Genomic DNA, 23,251 nt, shown 5'->3' with positions numbered 1-23,251 from the left:
CTTTGGTAGGTTACTCTTGCGTTCTTCAAGCCAAAAGGTAGGACGTTATAGTAAAACGTACCTTGCTCCGTTATGAAGGACGTCTTTTCCTGATCTTCCTCTGCTAGTGGTATTTAGTTGTACCCACTGTATGCATCCATGAATGACAAAAGCTCATGGCCGCAAGTTTGATCTACCAATATGTCGATTCTTGGTAGGGGGAAGCTGTCCTTTAGGCAATGCTTATTGACGTTGGTGAAATCTATGCAGAGTCGTACCTGACCATTCTTCTTTGGAACGGCTACTATGTTAGCAAGCCAGGTCGGGTACTCGACTTCTCTGATAAATCCCATGTTTTTAAGCTTTTCTATCTCTTCATTGATGGCTTTTTGAAACTTGAGTGCTAGCTTCCTAGGTCGCTGTTTGATAAGCTTGATGGTTGGATCTACATTTAACTTGTAGATTCCTGGCATATCGATATACGACCAAGCAAAAACATCTTTATTGAGAGATAGAAATTTGACAAGATGCTCCTTGAGCTTGGGGTCTAAGTCATCCCCTACATATACAAATTTTGGGTCATCAGTTGTGCCCAAATTGACTTTTTCTCCTGGGTCTGTTTGAGCTTGTTTTCCTTTGAGCTTTTCTGATGTTGCTACTGGAGGGCTGGATGTTTGAGGATCCTACCTCTTTGGAACGTCCTTGGTTTCGACGACCTGAGGCTTGAGTGAGGTCGTAGTGCTGACCTGATTGCATCGGTGAGCTTCTAGTTGGTTACTTCTGAACTCTATGATGCCTCTGGGACTAGGATATCGTAGGACCTGGTGTAGGGTTGATGGAATAGCTTGGATTTTGCGGATCCAATGGCGTCCTAGAATGGCAGTGTAGGACGACCTGACATCGATAACACTGAAGTGTGTTGATGTTTGACCATGTCCTCTTTTTCGCCAATGGAGACTGGTAGGATTACGTCTCCGATGGCATCTGTACGATCTCTGTTGAACCCATAGAGCGGTGCATTAGACTCTATCATCACTGAGTCTGGCAGGTGCATGTTTTTGTAAGTTTGATAAAACAGTATGTCACATGAGCTCCCTGGATCGATGAGGACTCTTTTGTCCATCCAACCGTTAATCTTGACGTGCACTACCAAGGCATCATTGTGAGGTAGGCACACCTTGTCTAGATCTTCTTCTGTGAATGAAATTGTCGTTGTCTTCTTAGGGTTAGTAGGGTTGATCATCTCGGCTTTGTATGAGAGATGGTAGATTTCTTGGATAGCTCCCACTCTTCTACGCTTCTCTCAACCTGAGGTTTCGTCGTTTGAGGTGTCTGTAATCATGTTGATTATTTTATCCTCATCTTGGTCGGAGGTGTGTTGTCTCCTATTGTGCCTTGACTGACCTGGAGACTTAGATCGTCCTATTGATCTACCTCTGCTTTTGTTTCTGTTGTTGGCAGGTCATTCATTGTTGCGGCTCCTGCTTATGTGGCTTTTGGCATCCAGCTTAAGCCTCAGATCGCTTTCTGGCAAGAACTCTTTTAATTTGCCTTCCTCCACTAGGTCTTGGAGGTAGTGTTTAAGGCTCTAGCAATCATTGATATCGTGGTGGTGGAGTTTGTGGAAATGACAGTATGGACGCTCTGGTATGGCTATTACCTTGTTGATGTTTGGTTTGAAGTATGGCGCTGTGTAGATCTTCTTCAGGATTTGACTCGGCGTCGTGGAGAAGTTGGAGAATTCCCTGAGGGTTTGCTGGCGTTGGATCTCTTGTTGTTGTTGGTGTTGTTGTTGTTTGAATATTGCTTGCTTTCCTTGGGATCTGGCTCGTTGCTGACTGCAAGGACCTCTTTGCCTTTGCACTTGGCCATCCACTCTTCGTACTTGATGTATTTGTCGACTCTGTGATACAGGTCGGCTGAGGTATCTGGCTTGTTGCGCATGAGGGACCCTGCTAGGTCGGAGTCGTCTAGGAGGGCGTTTGTGAACGCAAAAATTGCAAAACCGTCACTGGGTCCTGACTCCAGCGAGAGTAGGTCCTTCTTAAAACGTCCTAGAAAGGCTCGAATCGTTTCGCCATGAGCTTGCTTGAGTTGGAATAGGGAGTCCAGGTCAGCGCGCTTCCTTCTGTTGTGGACAAACTCTGCTACGAATGTTTCAACAAGGTTGTCAAAGTTGTTAATTGAATCTGGAGAGTGTGTGTAAAACCAGTCTATTGCTCCGTCCTTTAAACTGGCTGGAAAAAGTTTGCACTTCAGGTAGTCGTAGTCAGGATGGCTGTATAGTGCTAGGATTTAGCTGAAGCAGGCTATGTGCTCGCCTGAGCAGGAGGTACCATCGTACAACAGGAACTTTGGTTGAATGAATTCTGAAGGAGGTTGTTTGTCTCTGATATCTTGGATGAATGGTGATGCTTTGTATGTCTCCAGCATCTTCTGAGTGATCTGGATCGCGCTGGCTCTTTCGCTTGACTTCTCTAGTTTTTGCACAAAGTCGTCTAAACGCTGATTGGTGGTGTTGGCTAGGGCTGCAACAGTGTTGTGCTCCCCTGCTTCTGTGGTGCCATTGTTGGTGTTGGAGTTGGCATTCTCTCGCATTGTCTGGTTTTCCTATTGCAAAGTGATGAAGGCTTATTGGAGTGTCTTCATTTGATCTGCCAATGCTTGTAGGTTGGGCTCCATTGTGGTTTTGCTGACCAGCTTCGTGGGCTTGAGAAAAGAGTGGTTGCTCTTTTCTTAAGGAAACGAACCGGCAGACGGCGCCAATGTAGATGTTGGTTATTTTGGGACTATGACCTGATGATCTGTTGGATAGAAATGGTTGCACTCTTCTTAGGATAAGAGTTGCCTACGTATCAAGTTTCTCCGAGTAAACTTGAATCAAGTCTTACGTAGTTCATCTCTCTCTATTTGTAGATGTGTGTCTGAACCGTTATGGATTGCAAATCCACCTTGTATGCTATCTTGATGCTTTGTCATTACTCTGGTGTTACAAAGTAAATGACTCCTTGATTGTTGCGTTGACTAAACTCCAGGATTGCGTTAGTTGATATCTTTTCATGTATGGTTGTAACTGCTGTTGGTGACGACCTGGGTGTTGGGTCGTTGGTACGTTCTGATGTTGTGGGACGAGTTGAGGTAAGGTGTCCTGCCTTGTGGACACGTGCTCTGTAGTGTAGAACGGAAGGTACTTACAATAAACCTCGCTGATTAATGGGGACAAATTTACGCTTAAATTGAAAAATATATTTTCAAATTGCTTGATGCGTCTTAATGGATTTCTAGTCATAGGAAACTGCTACATGCCTACCTATAAATAACAAAGCTCAGTAACAGTAGTTAAGTGTTTGTAGTAGTCATTACCTCTATGATTTTCCATTTCTAGAGTTTCTGAAATAGGACAGCTCCATAGTAGCATTGCTTTGACAAGAATAGAAGATGTACAACCCTATTCGATCAGCTTCAAACACCTTATATTATGAAATGTATTAGACGGTTGAGTCAACACTTGGGACTCTAAGAATGTCTGAGAAACACTATTGGATACAAGGGTCACACCGTCACAGTGAGTCAGTGAGGAAGCTAAATAAAGAAAAGGGTGAACTAGTATTACCCCTTCCCACTAGATGAGCCAATTAGATTTCCCCACTAGATGGGAATTAGCTCTCCCCTAAATACACACAAAAAATTTGGGTCAACCCACTTTGACTTTTTTTTGTGTATTTTAGAGGAGACCCTAATTTCCCATCTAGTGGGGGGGGGGGGGGAATCTTAATTGGCTCATCTAGTGGGGGGGTAATACTAGTTAACCCTAAAGAAAATTCATCAATTATGAAATACTAAATAGTACTTGGCAACATGAGTTGCTGGTTGTCAATGTATCACCCGAACACTCTATTGACTATTGACAACCAAATTGCACCAGTAAATAGGCGGTGACGAAAATGTGAATGGAAGTCCACACAAAGAGGTTAAAGAATAACATAAGGTCAGAGTGTCGGAGTGTCAGAGCGACGAAAGAAACGTACTTGAGCAGGGATAAAATTTGTTAAAGTCCGGTTCTTCTATAACCGGGTACAGAGATCAATCTCTGTACCACACACACACATCTCGTATCTCGACACACACACACACATCTCGGAGCACACACACAGATATCGAGACACACACACATCTCGAATTTGAATCAACAGCGAGATAACACGGTTACAGAAATGATCTCTATACCCGGTTGTAGAGATCTTGAGTCCCGAACTAACCCTATACAAATATATTCCAATTTATAAGCATCAGTACTGCATGAGGTGTAATGCACCTACAAACTACAAAGCCTGGGAAGGCGTAGTTACTTCGATAACAGAGCCTTTACAATGGTATATAAAGCAAAAGTACTTGTTAAAAAGAGCTTGTGGAGGGCTTTAAGTGTGTCATAAAGAACGATTGCGAAATTCTACTGTGGAAGATGATGCCAGCGGTCAAGGGAAGCATTATGAGATCTCCACTACAAGAAGCATATGGTTTGGGCTTAGATCTCATCTTGGACTGGACTCGGGAGGTTCGATATTTGAAACCCAACCAAAACTTGGATTGGGTTTGGGACATTAAAAGCAGTGTTCTAAAAAACGCTAGACGGAGGCAGTTGCCTGGACAGGCTAGACGCTAGGCGGTTTTTTTTCCTAATATATCTTATAATATATATATTAATACACACTTATACTATAAAAAATGAAGAAAATCATTTACCATAACTCAAAAAATAAACACAAACAAAAATAATTATTACAAAAATGCGTAATAGTTGAAGAATATTGACTTAATATAAGAACATACCCATAATTTATATTAGACTTAAGCTTTTTTAATTCATTCAAATCTTAAATCTATACGGGTATTTAATTTTTAATATTTAATTATTAAAAAAAATGATTGGACCATCTAGAGTCTGCCTAATCGGTCCACCTAATTCGACTTGAGCCTAGGCGCGCATAGACCAATAGACCCAGTGATTAAAAGCGTTAACGAACTGACACAAAAACGTTACAAACCATTGTCCTTTCACAGTACTACACTGCACGCGTACTGAACCAGACACGTGTAGAGATGGTTCAGGTTCAGCATCTCAACCCAGATGGGTAAAACCTTTTGATGGGTTGAAGTTTTCCAGTTAACACCTAGGGCCTACTTTTATGTTAAAGTGTCACTCCTAGTTTCGTGTCTTCCAAATTTCAAGGAAACCCTTTTGGCGTCTTGGCGAATAAACATTTTGGCCAGTGAGAGGGTGAACGGACATGAAAACGACGAGGACTTGTCTTCCATTCGAGTTGGTAGCCGAGATACTCTCTTGGTTACCAGCAAAATGCCTATTGAAGTTCATGTGCGTATCCAAAACATGGCTTAGATTACTCAAAACCGATTCTCATTTCATCAATTTACATCTCCATCATTCTATCCAAGCCAATCACTCTAGCATTTTGCTTCTACGTAAACACGATGACACCGAAATGATCCAATATTACCATGCAGAAGCTGAAACAGAAAATACTAGTAAGGCAATTGAGTTGGAATTGCCACTGACCAGTTCTTCCTACTACCTTGTTGGTATTCGTAATGGCTTGATTTGTTTAACCAAGAAAGATTATTCCGACTTGTGCATATGGAACCCGCTTACGAAAGAACACATTACCATTCCATGTCCACCTTTTATCCCATCTCATTTTCGTAGCCGCATTGCGAATTTACATTTTGGATTCGGTTTTATTCAAGGTACTAATGAGTATAAGGTCATAAGAATTGTTTCTTCTTGTTATGATGACATTAATGCCCGAAAAGATTATCACTCACTTGTCAGTGTGTACACTCTAGGAGGCATAGGCTCGTGGAGAGATCTAGATGATGTGTCGTACTATTTTGGACGACCATCTGCTCCACTTGTTAATGGATCTCTTCATTGGCTTGTATTTGGTGAGACAAAAATGGATTGGGGTTATTACAATGTAATTGTTTCTTTTGATATTAAGGATGAGGTTTTCCAAGAGCTACCATGGCCTAAGGGTGTCAACCGCTTTAAGGAGTGTACACACAAAGAAATTGTGGAGTTGGGTGGAGTGCTTTGGTATGTTCGTTGTTGGTATGGAAAGGAAGCTGTGGCATGGGTGATGAAAGATTATGGCGTGGACGGTTCTTGGACAAAACTATATAGAGTTGAAAGTCCAGGAATATGTGGGGAATTTAGTTGGTTGAAACCACTAGGTGTTGCAAACAGCGGAGAAATTGTACTAGCAAAAGATGGGCGCAAATTAATGATGTTTAACCCACAAACTAACTCAATCACAAAACTTAATGAATTTGGTTTTCAGGTTTCTGATGCGTACACTTATATAGGGAGCCTCGTCTCCCCAAAAGTTATTAATGGAGTTAGCCTATCAGACAAATCATTGATATAGAGGAATGCTGATGAACATAAAGGTATGTTGAACTTACGAATTACCAATTAGCAATTTACTTATGCACATTCTTGATATGTATGCGTTGGTGCTCATTTTTATCCGTGTTAAATCATATATAGGTTATACAATCTTTCTTGATCAATGTGTCTTTCTGATGTCATTGTCTCTTTTGGATCAAGTTATGTATTGGAAAGTTTATTTGTTTATATATATTTGGTTTATCTCTCTATTCATGTTCTTTTCTTTCCTTGCTATCTTTTGGTTGAAGAAGGTAGTTTGGACAACTCCACTGCATCTTTTTACCCATTCTATTTGTTTTTCTTGCTTTTAGATTTGTTTCCCAAGACCACGTACTTGTAATTGTTTTCACTATTCTTTGGACTAACGAAAGAGAAAGGAAAAGAAAAGAAAAGATAAAACCAATAAGATAACTAGATTAGGAGTTTTGCTAGAAGGGAAGATAAAGAAGGCCCTCTATATATCAAAGAGAAAAGATAAGCACTAAAGATGAACCTTAAGATGGTTTATTTTAAATGAGAGTCTTGGCAGGAGGTAGAAGAGGTTGGATAAGGAGATTCCCAGTGAAAAGGAAACCAATTGTTTTGTTGAATGAAATCAATTAACTCATCATAGTTTCGTAAATTACTAAATTATATCCATCAAGTTAGAAGGGGTGGGCTGGACTGCTGGAGTTATAGAGGTACTGTGACAGTATGGAACAACTTGGGTGGAGTTGAAAATTGTGTTATTTGTACTTGTGAGTTATGACTTCAAAATGTAGGATTGGGTTCTCTACATTTTACTTGTGAAAGACACAGTGTTAAAGTCAAATTTTTGTGTAGGATCTTGATTTCAAATCACTGATATTGAACCTGGCTGTACCTTGGTTTCATTGGTATTGCTGTTACAAGTAAGTGCATGCTGGATGGCACATCAAAAGCCATGAGTCCTATTACTGACGGACTCTATATTGTGTTGTGCATACCAAAAAAAAAAAATTATTATAAATGTGCCATTGGTCCTAAAAAGTCTAAAAAATAAATAAATATTAGAAGTGTGTCATTGGTCTAAAAAAAAATGAATTCGAAAACCACAAGTTTAAACGACCCGACTATGTCGTTTATTGTGCAAACCCAATAATGTAGCCACACCGGTCAAGAGGCCACACCGTTTGGGATTTCAACTTTGAAAAAATATAAAGTTCTGTTTTTTAGCCTCTTGACCGATGTGGCCACACTGTTTGGACTAAGTCCCAAACGACTTGGCCATACCGTTTGAGATTTAGTCCAAACGGTGTGGCCACATCGTTGGGTTTGCACAATGAACGACCTAGCGGTCGTTTAAACTTGGGTTTTCAAATTCAATTTTTTGGGACCAATAACACACTTGTAATATTTGTTTTTTTTTTTTATTTTGACACCAATGGTACACTTAATAATTGTTTTTTTTGTTGGAGTCTGCTCAACACAATATGGGGTCTGTCAATAACAAATACCAAAGCCATTTATAAGTTATTTTTGTTGATGAGAGCAAGTACCTGTTGCCCCGCTGGACTGCTCTCTGTAAAGATGGTGTTTGTGAGCTCCAGATTTTAGTACGAGAGAGAGAAAGCATGGAAAAGAACATGGAAACTCTTGTCGTGGTAGCAGAAAGGGATATTGTCAGATGCGAGATGAAGAGACGATTCCTAATTTCTTTTGTGGCGACTGGTGTAGGTCTGTGGGGTACTCGTTTGGGGTAGGGTCACAGATCTTTCTACCTTCTCTTTTGAATCATAGCTGTTTGTACTTTGCAGGACGCTGATGGGTGTATGGGGTTCAGGGCATCATGTCCTTTGCATCTTGCTGATGTACTAAGTTACTATGATTGAGGGGTTGCAAAAGTTATTAAGATAGTTCCTGTGTAGACTTGACTAAGTATCCAAGTCAGATTAATTGAGATTTAAATGCGGTTCAGAAGCTAGTTGGCATTCTTGACTCTTGAGGACAATGGTAACCTTACAAAGAAAGAATGGAAGATAATAAACAACTTCGTTGTTGCTGCTAGTTCTCTTCAAAAGGACTTCTATTCACATACAACGCCTTTCAATGTGTTGTTAATAGGGGAAGATGGTGAGATGTATATTGACCAGTAGTTATCGTAGATGAGATTGTAAGAGCACTTCTACTATCATTATATTATAGGGACGTTATCTAGAACTGCAGTCACCGTATTTCCTATAAGAGGGTACAGTGCAGGATATATATGTTGATAAGGGCAATTCAGAAAGGCAAGGAAGTGTTGGGGTACAGAATCCAAGAAGCTGTAGGAGACAATGAGAGAAGGTAAACAACTCTTTCATATAAAGGAAATAAAGTTATTTGGTCTTTGGCAAGAGATGGGGAGGTAACGTCGATGCTAGATGTAATAATAATTTGAGAATGGTGAACGAAAGTGAGACATAGAGGTTTAGGTAGCAAAGAAGGGAATGTGGACAGAGGACAACAACGAAACAACGCTTAGGACAACATAGATGATGAAGATGATCGAACATGAGACCAATATAGATTTGGAGGGAGCACTCTGGAGGAGAGGGATTGAGGAGAAGGAATCACTATGTTCCGAAAGAGAAAAAAAAAATAGAGGTGGGGGCTGCCTGCGACATGGGGGAATGGGGCTCGTAGACGGCTTTACCATTTTTCTATGTGGTTTGGTCCATCACTCCTAATCTTCCTTTCTTTAAACTGTGTGTTAAACCCATCTCTGTCAATTAGTCTTCTAGCTTCAGGTTAATCAGATGCAGCAGTGAAAGATGCTTGGAAGTATAATTTGATATCAGAAATTAACTTATTGTTGGCATATTGCCATGATAGGCTGGTATCTCGAATCTTCAGCAAAATCTTTCCATTTGCGTATATGTGAATACATCTATCAAAGCACGTGTATAAGCCTTCAAGACCTCAGAAAAATTTGATGTCGTGTTGGTTAGCTCTAAGCCTCTAATATAAGAATCATTCTCGTATTAGAGGCCCTGATTGACGCCCCTAACGTTTGTTGTATACTTGTCCATATAGATCTAGAGTAGGAACTAGGAACACTCAAAAAGTGTGTAGAATTTTCTATATGATTATTGCAGACTGCAGAGGCAGCAGCTAGAATGCTGAAGTATCTTTCTGAATAAGTTGTCTTGTGTCGGCAAACTACCATACATGAGTTTGGGATGACACGTACAAGACTTTTCCGTCGGACCCTAGCCTTGAGATCATACAGTGCCTGATAAGCACTCTTAAACCTGTGAATCCCATCTTGAGCAAGCATCAAAATAACTTTATTCTCATCCCACTTGCTGTATATTTGCAGTATGAAGAATAGCTTTTCACAAGAATCTTTGAAGCAAGTCGGGGCCTGATGATTCAAGCACCAATTAGTAATAAGTACACTTACATAAAAAGGAAAATGTGGTAACACATGAAATTTGAGAAACATTTTCAGCCAAATTGTATTAAAGATAAGTGAGAAACTGGTTTTTTCATTTTTAGGATCAAGATGCACGGCGAAGATGGGTAAATTATACGGCTTAGTGTCATGCTATTATAGAGGCCATTTAGGATCTCAAAGATGGTTAGGTTTTGTGGTGTTCCTGATTATAACTTTAAAAAGGCTACTCAAAGATGGTTCGCTTTGGGTTCCTGTTCTGGATACAAGATGGCTTGGGAAAATGTGTGAAAGAATGGCAAAGAAAGCTGTGAATATCGTTGTTTAACAGTCGGGACTCAGAACCAAAGACCATGTTTTTTAAGTGAATTAGCAGAAGGTAGAGTTTTTGCTGTGTTTTATTCTTTGTTCCCGTTGTTGTGTTTACGAGGGATCGAATTTTTTTTCTCTAGTGATACAGTAAAACCAAGTATTCTAGAAAGTGGTCAGAAGTGTATTAAGTTCTCTGAGTTTTGATTGCAGTTTTGGAAGTGTGCTTTTGTGATTTTCTGGATTACGCACTCACTACATATTGTGTATACTGTCACAAAGTTTGATTACCACTCACTACATATTGTGTAGATTAATTTGCATGTTAAAAGGTTTGGAGATGGGAACGGATATCTCACGTTTCTCGTTGCAGCATATAACGTCAGACGCTATCACTTAAACGTTCAAGTACATAATGGTATGAATGAACTAAATGAAATTCAACAAGAGCAGAGTGTTTTTATATTTATTTTTGAAACGGTGATGGACCTACCTATTGATTAAACTTGAAAGAGTTACATACTTACATACCTCACTAAGGGCATCTCCAATGGAGGGTGTAAACCGTATAGAGTATAAACTGTAAAGTATACACTCCAAATGTCAAAAAACTCTTTCCAATGAGAATGGTATACCGTAGATAATAGTGTATTAGTTGATAGAGGATGTGGGGAATTCCTCATCTGGCTATCAATTGATAAATAGCTCGGGCGACACTTTAAGCAATGTTCGAACAAAAAAAAATTCAGACGTCACTTTAAGTAACATCCCTTTCTAATTCTAAAGTAATTTTTTAACTCACGTCACTTTAAGTGACATCCGAGTTTAAAATCCAATTTTTAAGTGACGTCCTAATTTAAATTAAAGAGAGACGTCACTTTAAGTGACGTCCGAGTTTAAAATCCAATTTTTTATACACTTCTCCATTGGAAAATATAGAATGTGGATATTTATAGACTATACAATGGTATGTAATTAGAGTTGTAAAATCCTAACGACACCTATGTGGAGCCTAAGTGGAGGTGTAATTTTACACCCCCAATTGGGGATGCCCTAAGAGTGTGACTGTTAGAGGCTGGGGCGGAACCAGCATATCATGTCGGGGGTTGGGTGGTGGCCTAGTGGTGAAGTATATATAGAGTAGGATACACTCATACAATATCTAGTGTATATTATTATTTTTGGAGAAATTTAGGGGGGGAGGGGGTAACAACAGCTGTTAGCCCAGCTGCATGAAAGTTTGCCCCTTGTTAGAGGGAGAATTCTTAGTGCAACAACACTAGGCTCTAAGCCTTACCATCATGAAAAATTCATGAACATAGTCACTCGGGTACACACACAAAATTAACTACATAGAAACATCTAATGTCTGCCACCAAATAAAAATTTATCTCTTAAGACCGGATGGTCATTCCTTAGATGATTCTGTGCATTCTCAAAATTGTAGAAAAAAGTCACACTTTCACATCAAGCATATGTTAGACCAAGAGTATCATCTGAAACAGCTGTTAGCCCAGCTGCATGAAGGTTTGCCCCTGGTTAGAGGGAGAATTCTTAGTGCAACAACACTAGGCTCTAAGCCTTACCATCATGAAAAACTCATGAACATAGTCACTCGGGTACACACACAAAATTAACTACATAGAAACATCTAATGTCTGCCACCAAATAAAAATTTATCCCTTAAGACCGGATGGTCATTCCTTAGATGATTCTGTGCATTCTCAAAATTGTAGAAAAAAGTCACACTTTCACATCAAGCATATGTTAGACCAAGAGTATCATCTGAAATTTCCTTGATGTATCCATCAAGGTTCTTACATTTATATTCATAGCTAAGGTAAAACTAATTTCACCAATTAAGTGTCCTCTGACCACACTTGGAGAGGGTTATTTGTTAGTTCTCTTTGACCTAACTATAGTCCATTCCTCAACTTGAGCTTCCTTCTGAACTCTCGACCTCGTACCAAGTGGAGAGATAGGTTGTACTTTATATCTCGTCTCTTGTTCAATGGGAGCACAATCCTACTCACCAATCAATCAAGTATAATCAAATATTTTGCATTCATTCTAATGCAAACTCATTTGTAGAAAACATTTGTAGTGTCATCCACCTAAACTGGAGAAACAAATGCCTCGGCAATAGAAAATGCATTCAAGACGTGTACTCCAGCAACCTCTTCAGTAGGGGATTTGAAGATATGCACTATATTAAGAGTAGGGTCATTTGTAACTAAAGTGACTGGTACCATGGCAACTGGAATTGCAGTTGGGGCCAAGCCCGATGAGACTCCTTGGCTGCAGTTACAGTTATGGTGTATTGTATCAGATAGTTGAGCTTCCAGCACCAAAGCTTCAGAAGCAGTAGATTGACCCATTGCAGTAGAAATATGTGTAGCATGGTTTGCAACTAGGGTAACTTCCTGCTCAAGTACTTCAGCTAGTGTAGCCTCGGGTTCAAACATAGTAGTATCAGCTACTACGGGTGTTGCTTGAGTGTCAAGTACTTGAACCACTTCTTGGATCACAAGCGTTAGATCAATCACATTAGTCACTACAGTTTAAGTAGAAGAGGATGATATAATAGGTAATCCTTGTGAATATTTAGTACCACTTGTTCATACTTCCGTGTTTCTATTTTTTAATTTTCTATTTCTCCTTTTCGTCACCTACTAGAGCTTCAACATTGAATTGGTTCTCAGGCCTCGTCTCCTTGTCTGCTCTTGGTTCCTTCTTAGTTCTCATTTCCTTTTGTAATCCTTTGCATTCGCTCATCAAATGACCAATGGACTTGCAATGGCCGCAGACTTTCGGGAGTCTTGATAACTCAATCTCCTACATAAAATCCACACGTACCATTTGGAACTTCTACAGGGATTTGATTTGGTATGTGTTTAGAGAGGTCTAAATCCACCAAACACTAGCATAGAACCCAAACTCCCTATTGCGTAGCCCAAACATCTTCCCATAGACATTAAAATCTCGGAATCCCAGAATTGTTGTTTTAGTTTTGGAAATTTAACCCAAACCATATCGTGGGAAATGGGCTAGATTTCAGAGTCAAAATCTAGCTCCCATTTCGTCAACCTGAGTATTTGACAGTGTTCTAAAAAATGCTAGGCGGTAGTCGGGCGGTGGGAGAGCGCCTAGGCCTTCTAGATAGTGCCTAGATGAGCTAGGCGCTAGGCGGTTTTTTTCCTAATATATATTATTATAATATATAGTAATACACACCTATACTACAAGAAATGAAGAAAATCATTTACCATAAGTCCATAACTCAAAAAATAAATACAAACAAAAATACTTAGTACAAAAATGCGTAATAGTTGAAGAATATCGACTTCATATAAAAATATATTTTTTCTTATAGTGACATATAATTTATATTAGACTTTACTCTTTTAAACTAGTTCAAATTTTAAGCCTACACAGGCCTTTAATTTTTTACATTTAATCATTCCAAAAAAAAAAAAAAAAAAAAAAAAAAAAAAAAAAAAAAAAAAAAACTTGACTGGGCCGCCTAGAGGCCGATTAGTTCGCCTAGCCCGCCTAATCGGTCCACCGATTTTTAAAACGACTTGGGCCTAGGCGAGTCGGTTGGGCACCGCTTAGCACTTAGAGACCGCCTCGCCTAGGCCGATTTTTAGAACACTGGTATTTGGTTTTCAAATTTCGGTGTACCTCCACTCTATATTTTGACAAGGTCGTCTTTGCAGGTGAGCCTTATCTTGAAGTGTCTTTTTACAAGTGGCACAATTTTTCAACTTCCTTTTGGTCACCATGTTTCAACAGCAATTGCTCGAACAACATCAAGTTTAGTATTCTAAAAGTCTAGTCTACCCACTAAGCTGAATTTGCAAAAGTTGAGACCTCTTTCTAAAGCTTTTTGTGGAATTCTGATGGTAGGAATGCTACCTTTCAGACCAGGAACAGGGAGCTCTAAGTAGCATTGACCTTGTCCGCAAAAGACATCCTCCTATCTTTAGCCCCCACCCCGTTGGGAATTTGAGCATTTAGTTTCAATATTGACGTCCTCTCCTCATTGGCCATGACTTTTCCCGCATTGCTGAAATTCGCAGAGATCCATATTTGTTATCTTTCCTTTCGAACTCGTACTTTGAAAAGAGGAGGATTGTACCGAAAGGATAGAGAAGAAGTAGATGAAATTAAATTAGTTACGTACATTCCTTGAGGTAAGTAGCAGATCGAAGAGCTGACCCGCATTATTTATGTACAAGTATGCAAACCATGCTACACATCGGTTTTGTTAAGTCTTGAAAGCTGTCTCTCGAGATCGATAGTTAGCATGGTTTATTTGGATTCTAATTGTAAATGGTAATTGTAATTATATAGGAGAGATTTATCTATTTATTTTTTTTAAAACAAAATAAAAGATAATTATGTTATTTAAGTGATATTAAGGAGGTTCTTTTAAATTATCAATAATAAAATAAGGTTTGTTTTAATTTCAATGTGGGTAATTATTTAATTTAAGTGACATTAGAGAGGTGTTTTTAAATTATTAATAAAAAAAGAGACATTGTTTAAATTATATTAATAAAAGTGGGGCTTATCCTAAATTAAGTAAATAAAGATATCTTAAATTGCCTACTCAATATTGGGAAGGATATTCCGGAAGATCGTGAGGCGAGCTCAGAGGTAGTACTTCGTTTGCTTCTGGCCCAATCAGTAGATGCCACGTGTATAACCAACAAAACAAAAACAAATGAAAAATTTGGTATTGTTTTGTATGAATATTCTCCCCATTTTGCCCCCTCTTCCCACAACCCACCAATCCACCACCACCTCTTATTCTTCTTCATCTCTTTTTATCTATATTAAGTGTGTTTTCAAATCAATCAAATTATCGATTTAAACAAAATGACCTCTGACTTCATTTGCACTACTCTATCAAATTGTAGATTGTGAATAACTCATCCGAATTGTAGCAATAGTAATGTTTTGTCAATGGATTGTTCTATTTAATAAAATAATTGGAAATAGAGAGGGTATGAAAAAATGAGTGGTGTTGGATTGGTGGGTTGAGGTGGAGGTAGAAGAAGAGGGAATTTTTACTGGTGGGTTGGATTTGATAATTAGAGAGAGAAAGGAAATGAGTGGTGGTAGAAATGGAAGAAAAGGGCAAAAGAAGAAGAATCGTAATTAAGAACAATAACCCATTTTTGCTTTATTTTTAGTACTATTGAATGTACACTTGACACATACTAATAGGGCCATAAACAAACTAAGCATACAAATATTACACCAAAAATAGCTCATTTTTACTGTAATATTTGAATGTTTTGTTTGTTTCTGGCCCTATGAGAAAGCGGCACGTGCATAACTAAAACAGACCCTCTCCTCCAAAGGTCCTCCCACCATTTCTTTTGGTAATTCTTCGATAGTAATTAGTAACAATATTCCACTCCAAAGAACATGTTTGTTATATTTAAATTTTAAAGCTTATTAGGATCAAAATTAAAACCTAATTTTATTATTGAGCAAAATTGAAAATTTCTAATTGGGAATTTTAGTTTGAGGTTTAAACAAACTTGACTAGTACTTGATTAATAGATATGGGTTTTGAATAATCACTATTTCAATCTATTGCAATCAATTAATTGTTAAAAACCTTTGCTTAGAATCAATTTCGTTTTCAAAATTAAATTATTTTGAGCTTTGATAGTTGGACTATTGGAGAGAGAAAGAGGAAATGGGTGGTGGTGGACTGTTGGATTTTGATGTTGAAGTGAAGGTGGAAGGAGAGGGCGAAATTGGAAGCCGCAACGGTTGAGAACAATACCCTTTTTGCTACGTTTTTTGCTTTTGTTGGATGTACACATGGGCGTGCACTAAATTGGCCAAAGCAAACTAAGCATAACAAAATTTGCAGCAAAAATGAATCCATTGTGAGGCGAAGATCTTTCTTCCATGCATGATTGAAGAGATTATTATAATCGCTATCATTCCAGTGTAATGGTCCAATGTAATTTCTCTATTAAAATTTGTTTTTCAGTCGAATGTATGTATCAAAGTTATTTTCACGTAGTAATCAAACTTGGTTATCATATTCTAATATTTGAGGCAAATTAATGACTACGTTTACATGAATGAATGTAAAGTGACAACGTTTTTATTTCCCCAAGCCCATGTAGTTTTACTACTTTACTGACTACAATGTCCAACTTCAGTATTCATCGATTGGTACTCCCGGAATTCGCAATATCATAAATCTAGCTATGGTATTATTAGATGCAATCAATATATCTTCGTTGTTTAATGTGATACATCGATGAACGGTGAATTAATTGATGCAATCAAAAATGTTGAATGAAGGTGCATATGGTAATTTGACTATTCTCCAGTGAAAAAAAATAAAAAATGTACACGTGTGAAAGCTGTACCACGAACTCTCTCAAGTATGAACCGTGAAAGTAGATATATATGAGGAGGGGAAGAGAGAATTAATGGTGTTAGTGCTACTTGAACTGAACAGTGGGTCCCCCCACCACTTAAAAGTACAGCTACTTGAAAACTAATAATAACAACAAAACAATTTTCTCTTAAATGGCTTCTCAACTCATCACTCTCTCTTTCTCTGTCTTCTTCACTACTCACCACCTTATTATCACCCACTTACTCATTTTGCTTTTCTGAAATTTTATCAAAATTGATATTGTTGTTTCCACTGCTGCTGCAAAAATGAGTGAAGGGGTGTCTCTATTATATCTCAACAGAAATTTCCTCACTCTGCTTCTGTTACTGTTATGTAAGTATTTTTTTTTCCTTTTCTTTATTTTAAGCTTAACTTGTTTTAGTAATAGAAAGAACTTCCATTTTAACTAGTTAAATGCTATTTTAGTATGACTACAAAAGACATGATAAGGAGAAGGAAATTCTTCGAGCGGAGCGAACGGTCTTGGCAGAAAGGGGGATATGCGGACAAAAACCAACTTGGTTGGTTTCTGTCTGTCTGTCCTCACCTTCTCTCTCATTTTTTCTTCGCACCCAATACCCTTTCTTCTTCACCCCATCTCTCTCTCCCCCGCATCACTCAACTCTCTCTCCCCCGCAGCTCCGCTCACTCCCCACTGCCACACAGTATACTAGTTATCACTGTTTGAGATTGGGAGAAACACAAATGATCTCACTGTTTGTAGTTGTACGAGTATTATGGTTTGTACTCACTGAGTCAATGTGTCTTATGCTTTTCCTTCCAGTTTCACTTAATATAAGATGCAGCGTATTGGAATATCGACACGGCCGGGTGTTAATGGGAAACAAGGATAACAGCTTTTTGCCTTCTACTTCTCCAAGCAAGGACTCTCCACCCTTTATTCCTGTTCTATCACCTCCACCATTGATGCCATTCACGAATAAAACTTTCCCACGACTATCAGGTGTTGTTGCATAACCTTTTTGTTATATATGTTGAAGCAAATTGTTTGGAAGTTGGTGGTGTATATCATGCAAAATGCCTTTTCTCTCTTGTAGGACTCTGTTCGTTGAATTTTTCTGCTGTTGAAAGCATGATGCAGAAAACAGCAGTTGACTGTTTCGAATCTTTTGCTCCATATGTGGCAAATGTAATATGCTGTCCGCAGTTGGAGGCAACTATTTCGATTCTGATTGGTCAATCTAGTAAAGATACCGGAAATCTTTCACTGGATCAAACACATGCAAATCATTGCCTCTCAGATATAGAGCAGATCCTGGCAAGTCAGGGTGCTGCTAGTAATCTTCGACAGATATGTTTAATTCAACCATCAAACCTTACAGAAGTCTCTTGCCCCGTCAAACTTACAGATGAATTTGAGAGCACTGTAGATGCCACTAAGCTTTTAGCTACCTGTCAGAGAATTGATCCCGTGAATGAGTGTTGCACAGAAATTTGCCAAAGTATGATATCTGAAGCTGCAAAAACAATTGCCTCAAAAGATAATGGTGTGTCAAGCAAAGATGGAGTTCGTATACTGCCTGAGCACTTACCTATGGTCAATGATTGTAAAAGCATAGTCCTTCGTTGGATTGCAAGTAAGCTTGACCCTTCCGCTGCAAAGAAGGTTCTTAGAGGATTATCGAACTGCAAACTGAACAAAGGTAATGTTTGAAATGAAAGAATCTTCTTGAATATCTTCTTAGGTGTTTGATTGTGTGTGTTTGGGTACACACTTTTGGAAGGGCTAGAAATTTTATCATACCCCCTGTCATCGTTGCCACAGCTGTTGCCTTTTCTAATCATGTCCCTTACTAATTCGGTCTAGTTGAGTCTCAAGGGGAGTTCTTTTTTGTGGGAACTTTTCTTAGATCCCCACTATCGGTAGAACACTAACTTGTAATGGGAGCACTTGATAGCCTTGGAAAAAGAAACAACAATTAGGGTGGTGGTAGACACAACAAAATGTTGTTGGCCAAAGCCACTCTGGTGCTCTAGTTAGTTTTGAATATTGTAGCTGTGATTGATACGACATTGTGATTGATTGATTGATGATTTTCTTACTTTTTTTGTGATACTTCCATTTTTGTAATGTGACCCTCTCCATATAAGACCTGTGATGAGACGAGATTCTCATTGACTTTCCAAAATCTGTTCTCTGTTTTTTTGTTTGTTTGTTTATGTTTTTTCGTTTGTTTTGACTGTTATTTGAAAACAATCTATTACCAATCAGAGATCTAACTAAAAAGAAGAATGAATCAATGAAATGTTGGTTGGTCTGAATACCATTTTACCCCATGGAATTGATCTTACAGTGTATTTGGTTGACTGTGGGATTATTCATATTCCAAAAGTTAGTTTTATAGTTAACTTTAATGTTCAAAAAGATAGATTGTCCAACAATGTCGTCCCATCAATTGCGGACACCCTATTGTGTGTGCAACTGATGAAAAATTACTGTAGGAAACTAGATTTCCTTTATACTAAACTGCTTCAAAATTGGATTTTCGAGGAACCTGCTTGCTTTTCTTTTTCTTTTATCTAAAGTTCTAAACAGTGAAATGCTTCCCCCATTTTTCTTGTAATTTTTATTTATTATTTATTTATTAATAATTATGTTGGGTCCATCTTCTATTATTACCATTACCAACCTTTAAAGCTAGATCATTTCATTTTTAATTTTTTGTCCGCTGCAGCTTGTCCGCTGAAATTGCCTGACATCGAAAGTGTGGCGAAGAATTGTGTGGACGGAATAAGTAACAAGACAGCTTGTTGTGGTGCCATGAACAGTTGTGTGTCTCATTTGCAAAATCAGAGCTTCGTGACTAACTTGCAAGCATTGGACTGTGCTTCCATGTTTGGCATGAGATTACAGAAAGCTAATGTCACAGAAAATGTTTATAACCTTTGTCGCATATCACTCAAGGATTTCTCTGTCCAAGGTAGTGTTTCTTGTTATATGTCTTGTGAGTATAAAATTTAGATGTTATGTGGACTTTCTTGGACAAAACTAGTAACCTATACTGATGATTTGTTTTTCTTCTTGTATATCTCATGGTGGATTGTACGTCTTTACATGCCAGTTGGATCACAAGGTATGTGGATACTCTACTTGTTTTGGCATCAGTCATTATTAGTTTATTGCCATCATGTAATCTGTTTTTATATAGTGTTAAAGGAATAAAGGCCATCATGCTATCTTAGTATCTTACTTATTTATGGTTCCCCTTCAACTGCTGATTGTATACAAGTGTGTCTTGTGTGTACTCTAGCGTGTGTGTGGTTGTGTAAGTGGAATCTAGAGTTGTTCCATTTTGTGACTTTTCACTAAAATTGTCATTCCTTCCTGAACAGAGTCCGGGTGCCTTCTTCCAAGTTTGCCCACGGATGCATCAATAGAAAATTCTGGGATTAGTTTTACTTGCGACTTGAATGATAATATTGCAGCACCCTGGCCCTCGACGGCTCAATTACCAGCTTCTTCCTGCAAGAGTATGCAATGGACTACTTTTATGGATTTCATGTTTTTAAATACCAAAATAATGGATTTTATTTAGGGATATGAGTAGTCTTCCTTTGAGCTAGTCATACATATTTTCTCCTTTGAAATTTTGAATCCAGCTCATAATCTTCGTAATGCAGCGACCAAGTTGCCAGCACTTCCTGCTGCAGCGTCTGGGCAGAGTGAAGGTACTTTTTGCTTCCACGTTAATTCTGTTTCCATATGAATTTTTTTATTTATGCAGTTCAGTATAGTGACTATTGGGGTAAATAAAGTTGATGGCCCTACTGCAACATGCATTTCAAACACTCTAAAGAGTGGTTGGGGGGTGGGGGGGGGGAGAATATGACCCGATCCGCTAGGGCCACCTATGTACCCAATGAAGGAATTGGGATAAATTCTCTCACAAATGGTCAAACACCTTCGTAGTTCAGAATGAAGAAGTAATCCTTCTTGTAGTAGGATTCTGTGATCAACTAAAATCTGGCAGGATCTCATTTTCAGTAATAGTTTAAAATAATAACTTTGAAAGATTCTTACAGAAACAGTACTTTTACCGAAATATAATTTTCTGATATATTGGAGGGGGGGGGGGGGGTGGTGGGTGGGTGGTTGTCATACGTAAGGACATGTGGATTATCATAACTGGTGATTTTTAAGCACAAGTTTTTTGTTTTTTTAAGCATATATAAGAATTTAAATTGTCTTTCTACCTAAAAGGACACAATGACGGTACTTTTGGACAAAATACGTGATTTTACTAGGTTCACTTGAAGTATTTTATTTTTGTTAAAAAGTAACGGACTTTATGTATTTAACTGAGGGGTGTATTTTTCATGTTATATTAAGTATTTAAGTTGCATTGCATTTAGAGTATAACATGCATATTTTTTTTTACAGTGTATTAAGTTTCATTTAGATAGTTTATAACGTGGAAAGATAGTCATGGTAGTCATACGTAAGGACATGTGGATTATCATAATTGGTGATTTTTAAGCACAAGTTTTTCGTTTTGTTTTAAGCATATATAAGAATTTCAATCGTCTTTCCACCTAAGAGGACACAATGACGGTATTTTTGGACAAAATACGTGATTTTACTGGGTTCTCTTGAAGTATTTTATTAATTTTATTTTTGTTAAAAAGTAGGGGTGACTTCGGATCGGATACAGAACTTTCGGAAAATTTTCCAATTTTTTCCGGATGACAATATTCTTTCCAAATCCAATCTAATTATTTTTCGGATGGTAATTTCTTTTCCGAATTTGGAAAGTTTGGAAAATGGAAATTTCGGAATCAGCAAAATTCGAAAGTAAATCGGAAATTTGAATTATATAATTAGATTCTCTTTTAGGATAACCATTTTTTATTTAGTTAATACATTCATTTAGCAATCATTTTGAAATGTATTGATTCAGTAAACAACTTAGACCTTTTAACACGTTCATTCAGTTTTTTCTTTATGTTAATGCATTAATTTAGCAAATAGGAAAATGAGAGAGAGAGACGTGTACTAGAATGACAATATTGATTTCTTGAAGTTGTGAAAGAGAATGTTTTAATTTTCTAGGGTTTTTATTTGGTTTGTAAACTATCTGTATTTTTAATTTAGTAACTATATGAAATAGACGACTATATATTAAAAATTCATAAATTAATCGGAAATCGGATCGAATCGGATTTTGAAAACACATCCAATTCTGGTACCAATTATTTTTCGGAAAAATTGGATATCGAAATTTCGGATATCGGAATACAAATATCATTGCCAAATTTAGAAAAATATCGGATCGGAATTCGGAAAAATTGGGTTTTCGGAAAAAAGTGGCACCCCTATTAAAAAGTAACAGAGTTTATGTATTTAACTGGGGTGTATTTTTCACCTTGTATTAAGTCGCATTGCATTTAGAGTATAACATGCATATTTTTTTTACAGTGTATTAAGTTTCATTTAGATAGTTTATAACGTGGAAAGGTTGGTATCGCATGTTCTTATGTGTTATGCAGGGCGTTATGAGACCTCAATGTTTCTCTTGCTGTTCGTTTCATCATTGGTTCTCACCACAAACATATACTTACACGAATAACCTCGAGGATCTTTATTGCTGGATTACTTGTCTGTCTGCAGTCTGATAAGTTGTGATTCCAAACGTGTCTGGTGACCTTAAGAGAATTGACTCGAGGTACAGTAAGTTTTGTCCGTGTGCATGTGAATTTATGATTCTTGTAGGTTGTATGTAATAAAAATTTGTAAAAGTATGTAGCTCTATAAGAGGTTAGATGTCTGTAACAGCCAATTATTTGAAGTTACTTTCCATGACAGTTTTTGTTGCATAGAAGAAAGGATAATTGGATAACTGCATCCACTATAATTGGCAAAGTTACGTATACATTCTTTGTGATATAACTTGAGGTGTTATATTGTGTAAAATGTATAAGAATAGTTAGCCTTCTTCTCAACACATGAATCTACTAGGATGGCCAACTGCGAGTACGTCAGGAGTAACAGACAAAACTTAAAGTTGAAATGTAAGGAGCCAATCATTGTATAATGTCTATGCAAATGCTGAAATTGCGGTGGTAGCTGTACATTTTTTTCATTTGGTCGCTTTGACTTGTTTCACTTTTATTATTGTTTCCCATTTGCCCTTGAAAAAACAACTAACAGAGCTGTTCGTACTTCGTAGCACATACACATCTGTTGCCTGCCGATAGTTTTGCAAGATGTGCCTCTACACAAGCAGCTGTTCAGCAATGCTGTTTAAATCCCTCTCTTTTGCCTGCACCAATGTTTCACCAGCTAAAGCCTGACATCTCACCAACATCGCCATGTGGTGACATCCATCTCTCTTTTTTTTTCTGTAACTGGGCTTCTCTTTAGTAATTTGATTGTTCTACGTAAATTTAGAACTATTTCATAAATAAAAATGTAGTTACCGCCTTACGGTAAAACAAAATCACGGATTGCAAAATCTGGTAAAACGAATCGGTCGGTCATTTGTCAATTCTACATCAGATTAGAGTCGGAGTACGCCTGCTAGTGCGCTTAAAACAATTGTAGTTCGATGGTGTCATCTCCTACCATTTTTCAAAGTTGCAGAGTTTGGTCGCAGGGTTGTTTTACTGTTTTAGTGTTTGGGAATCCAAAACTTGCATTGTATTG

At 37.9% G+C, this 23,251-nt stretch overlaps 2 protein-coding genes across 5 annotated transcripts; both read left to right on the top strand.

Annotated features, from left to right (window-relative positions):
• Positions 1-5,480: 5,480 nt before the first annotated feature.
• Positions 5,481-6,422, top strand: LOC147503303 (F-box/kelch-repeat protein At3g06240-like). Its single transcript, XM_086604780.1, has one exon. The coding sequence runs from the start codon at positions 5,481-5,483 to the stop codon at positions 6,420-6,422; it is 942 nt and encodes a 313-aa protein (XP_086460906.1).
• A 10,134-nt stretch (positions 6,423-16,556) lies between these two features.
• Positions 16,557-23,045, top strand: LOC147503302 (putative GPI-anchored protein At1g61900). 4 transcript variants are annotated; one of them, XR_015221983.1, is made up of 9 exons: positions 16,713-16,920; positions 17,372-17,551; positions 17,646-18,251; positions 19,284-19,529; positions 19,671-19,682; positions 19,942-20,079; positions 20,230-20,277; positions 22,096-22,271; positions 22,776-23,045. XR_015221983.1 is itself a non-coding variant. In XM_086608033.1 (8 exons), the coding sequence occupies exons 1-8, from the start codon at positions 16,854-16,856 to the stop codon at positions 22,173-22,175; spliced, it is 1,377 nt and encodes a 458-aa protein (XP_086464159.1). In that variant the 5' UTR covers positions 16,713-16,853; the 3' UTR covers positions 22,176-22,495. The 4 variants fall into 4 exon arrangements, 2 of the variants coding, with proteins under 2 accessions (XP_086464160.1, XP_086464159.1); XR_015221984.1 differs by lacking the exon at positions 19,671-19,682 and having other exon boundaries at positions 16,557-16,920; positions 19,284-19,532; XM_086608033.1 differs by lacking the exon at positions 22,776-23,045 and having other exon boundaries at positions 22,096-22,495.
• The last annotated feature ends 206 nt before the right edge of the window (positions 23,046-23,251 follow it).

This window comes from Coptis chinensis, chromosome 4 (assembly GCF_015680905.1).
Source record: "Coptis chinensis isolate HL-2020 chromosome 4, ASM1568090v1, whole genome shotgun sequence".
Taxonomy (NCBI): domain Eukaryota; kingdom Viridiplantae; phylum Streptophyta; class Magnoliopsida; order Ranunculales; family Ranunculaceae; genus Coptis; species Coptis chinensis.
The sequence above is the reverse complement of the archived record's forward strand: the minus strand, read 5'-3'. Positions and strand labels throughout refer to the sequence as shown.

Bases quoted from the DNA above. Each gene is read 5' to 3' on its own strand.
- LOC147503303 (XM_086604780.1), top strand. From the start codon at position 5,481: ATGATCCAATATTACCATGCAGAAGCTGAAACAGAAAATACTAGTAAG.
- LOC147503302 (XM_086608033.1), top strand. From the start codon at position 16,854: ATGAGTGAAGGGGTGTCTCTATTATATCTCAACAGAAATTTCCTCACT. The intron at 17,552-17,645 runs GTGTTGTTGCAT...TCTCTCTTGTAG, and splicing joins AACTTTCCCACGACTATCAG to GACTCTGTTCGTTGAATTTT. The intron at 20,080-20,229 runs GTATGCAATGGA...TTCGTAATGCAG, and splicing joins ACCAGCTTCTTCCTGCAAGA to CGACCAAGTTGCCAGCACTT.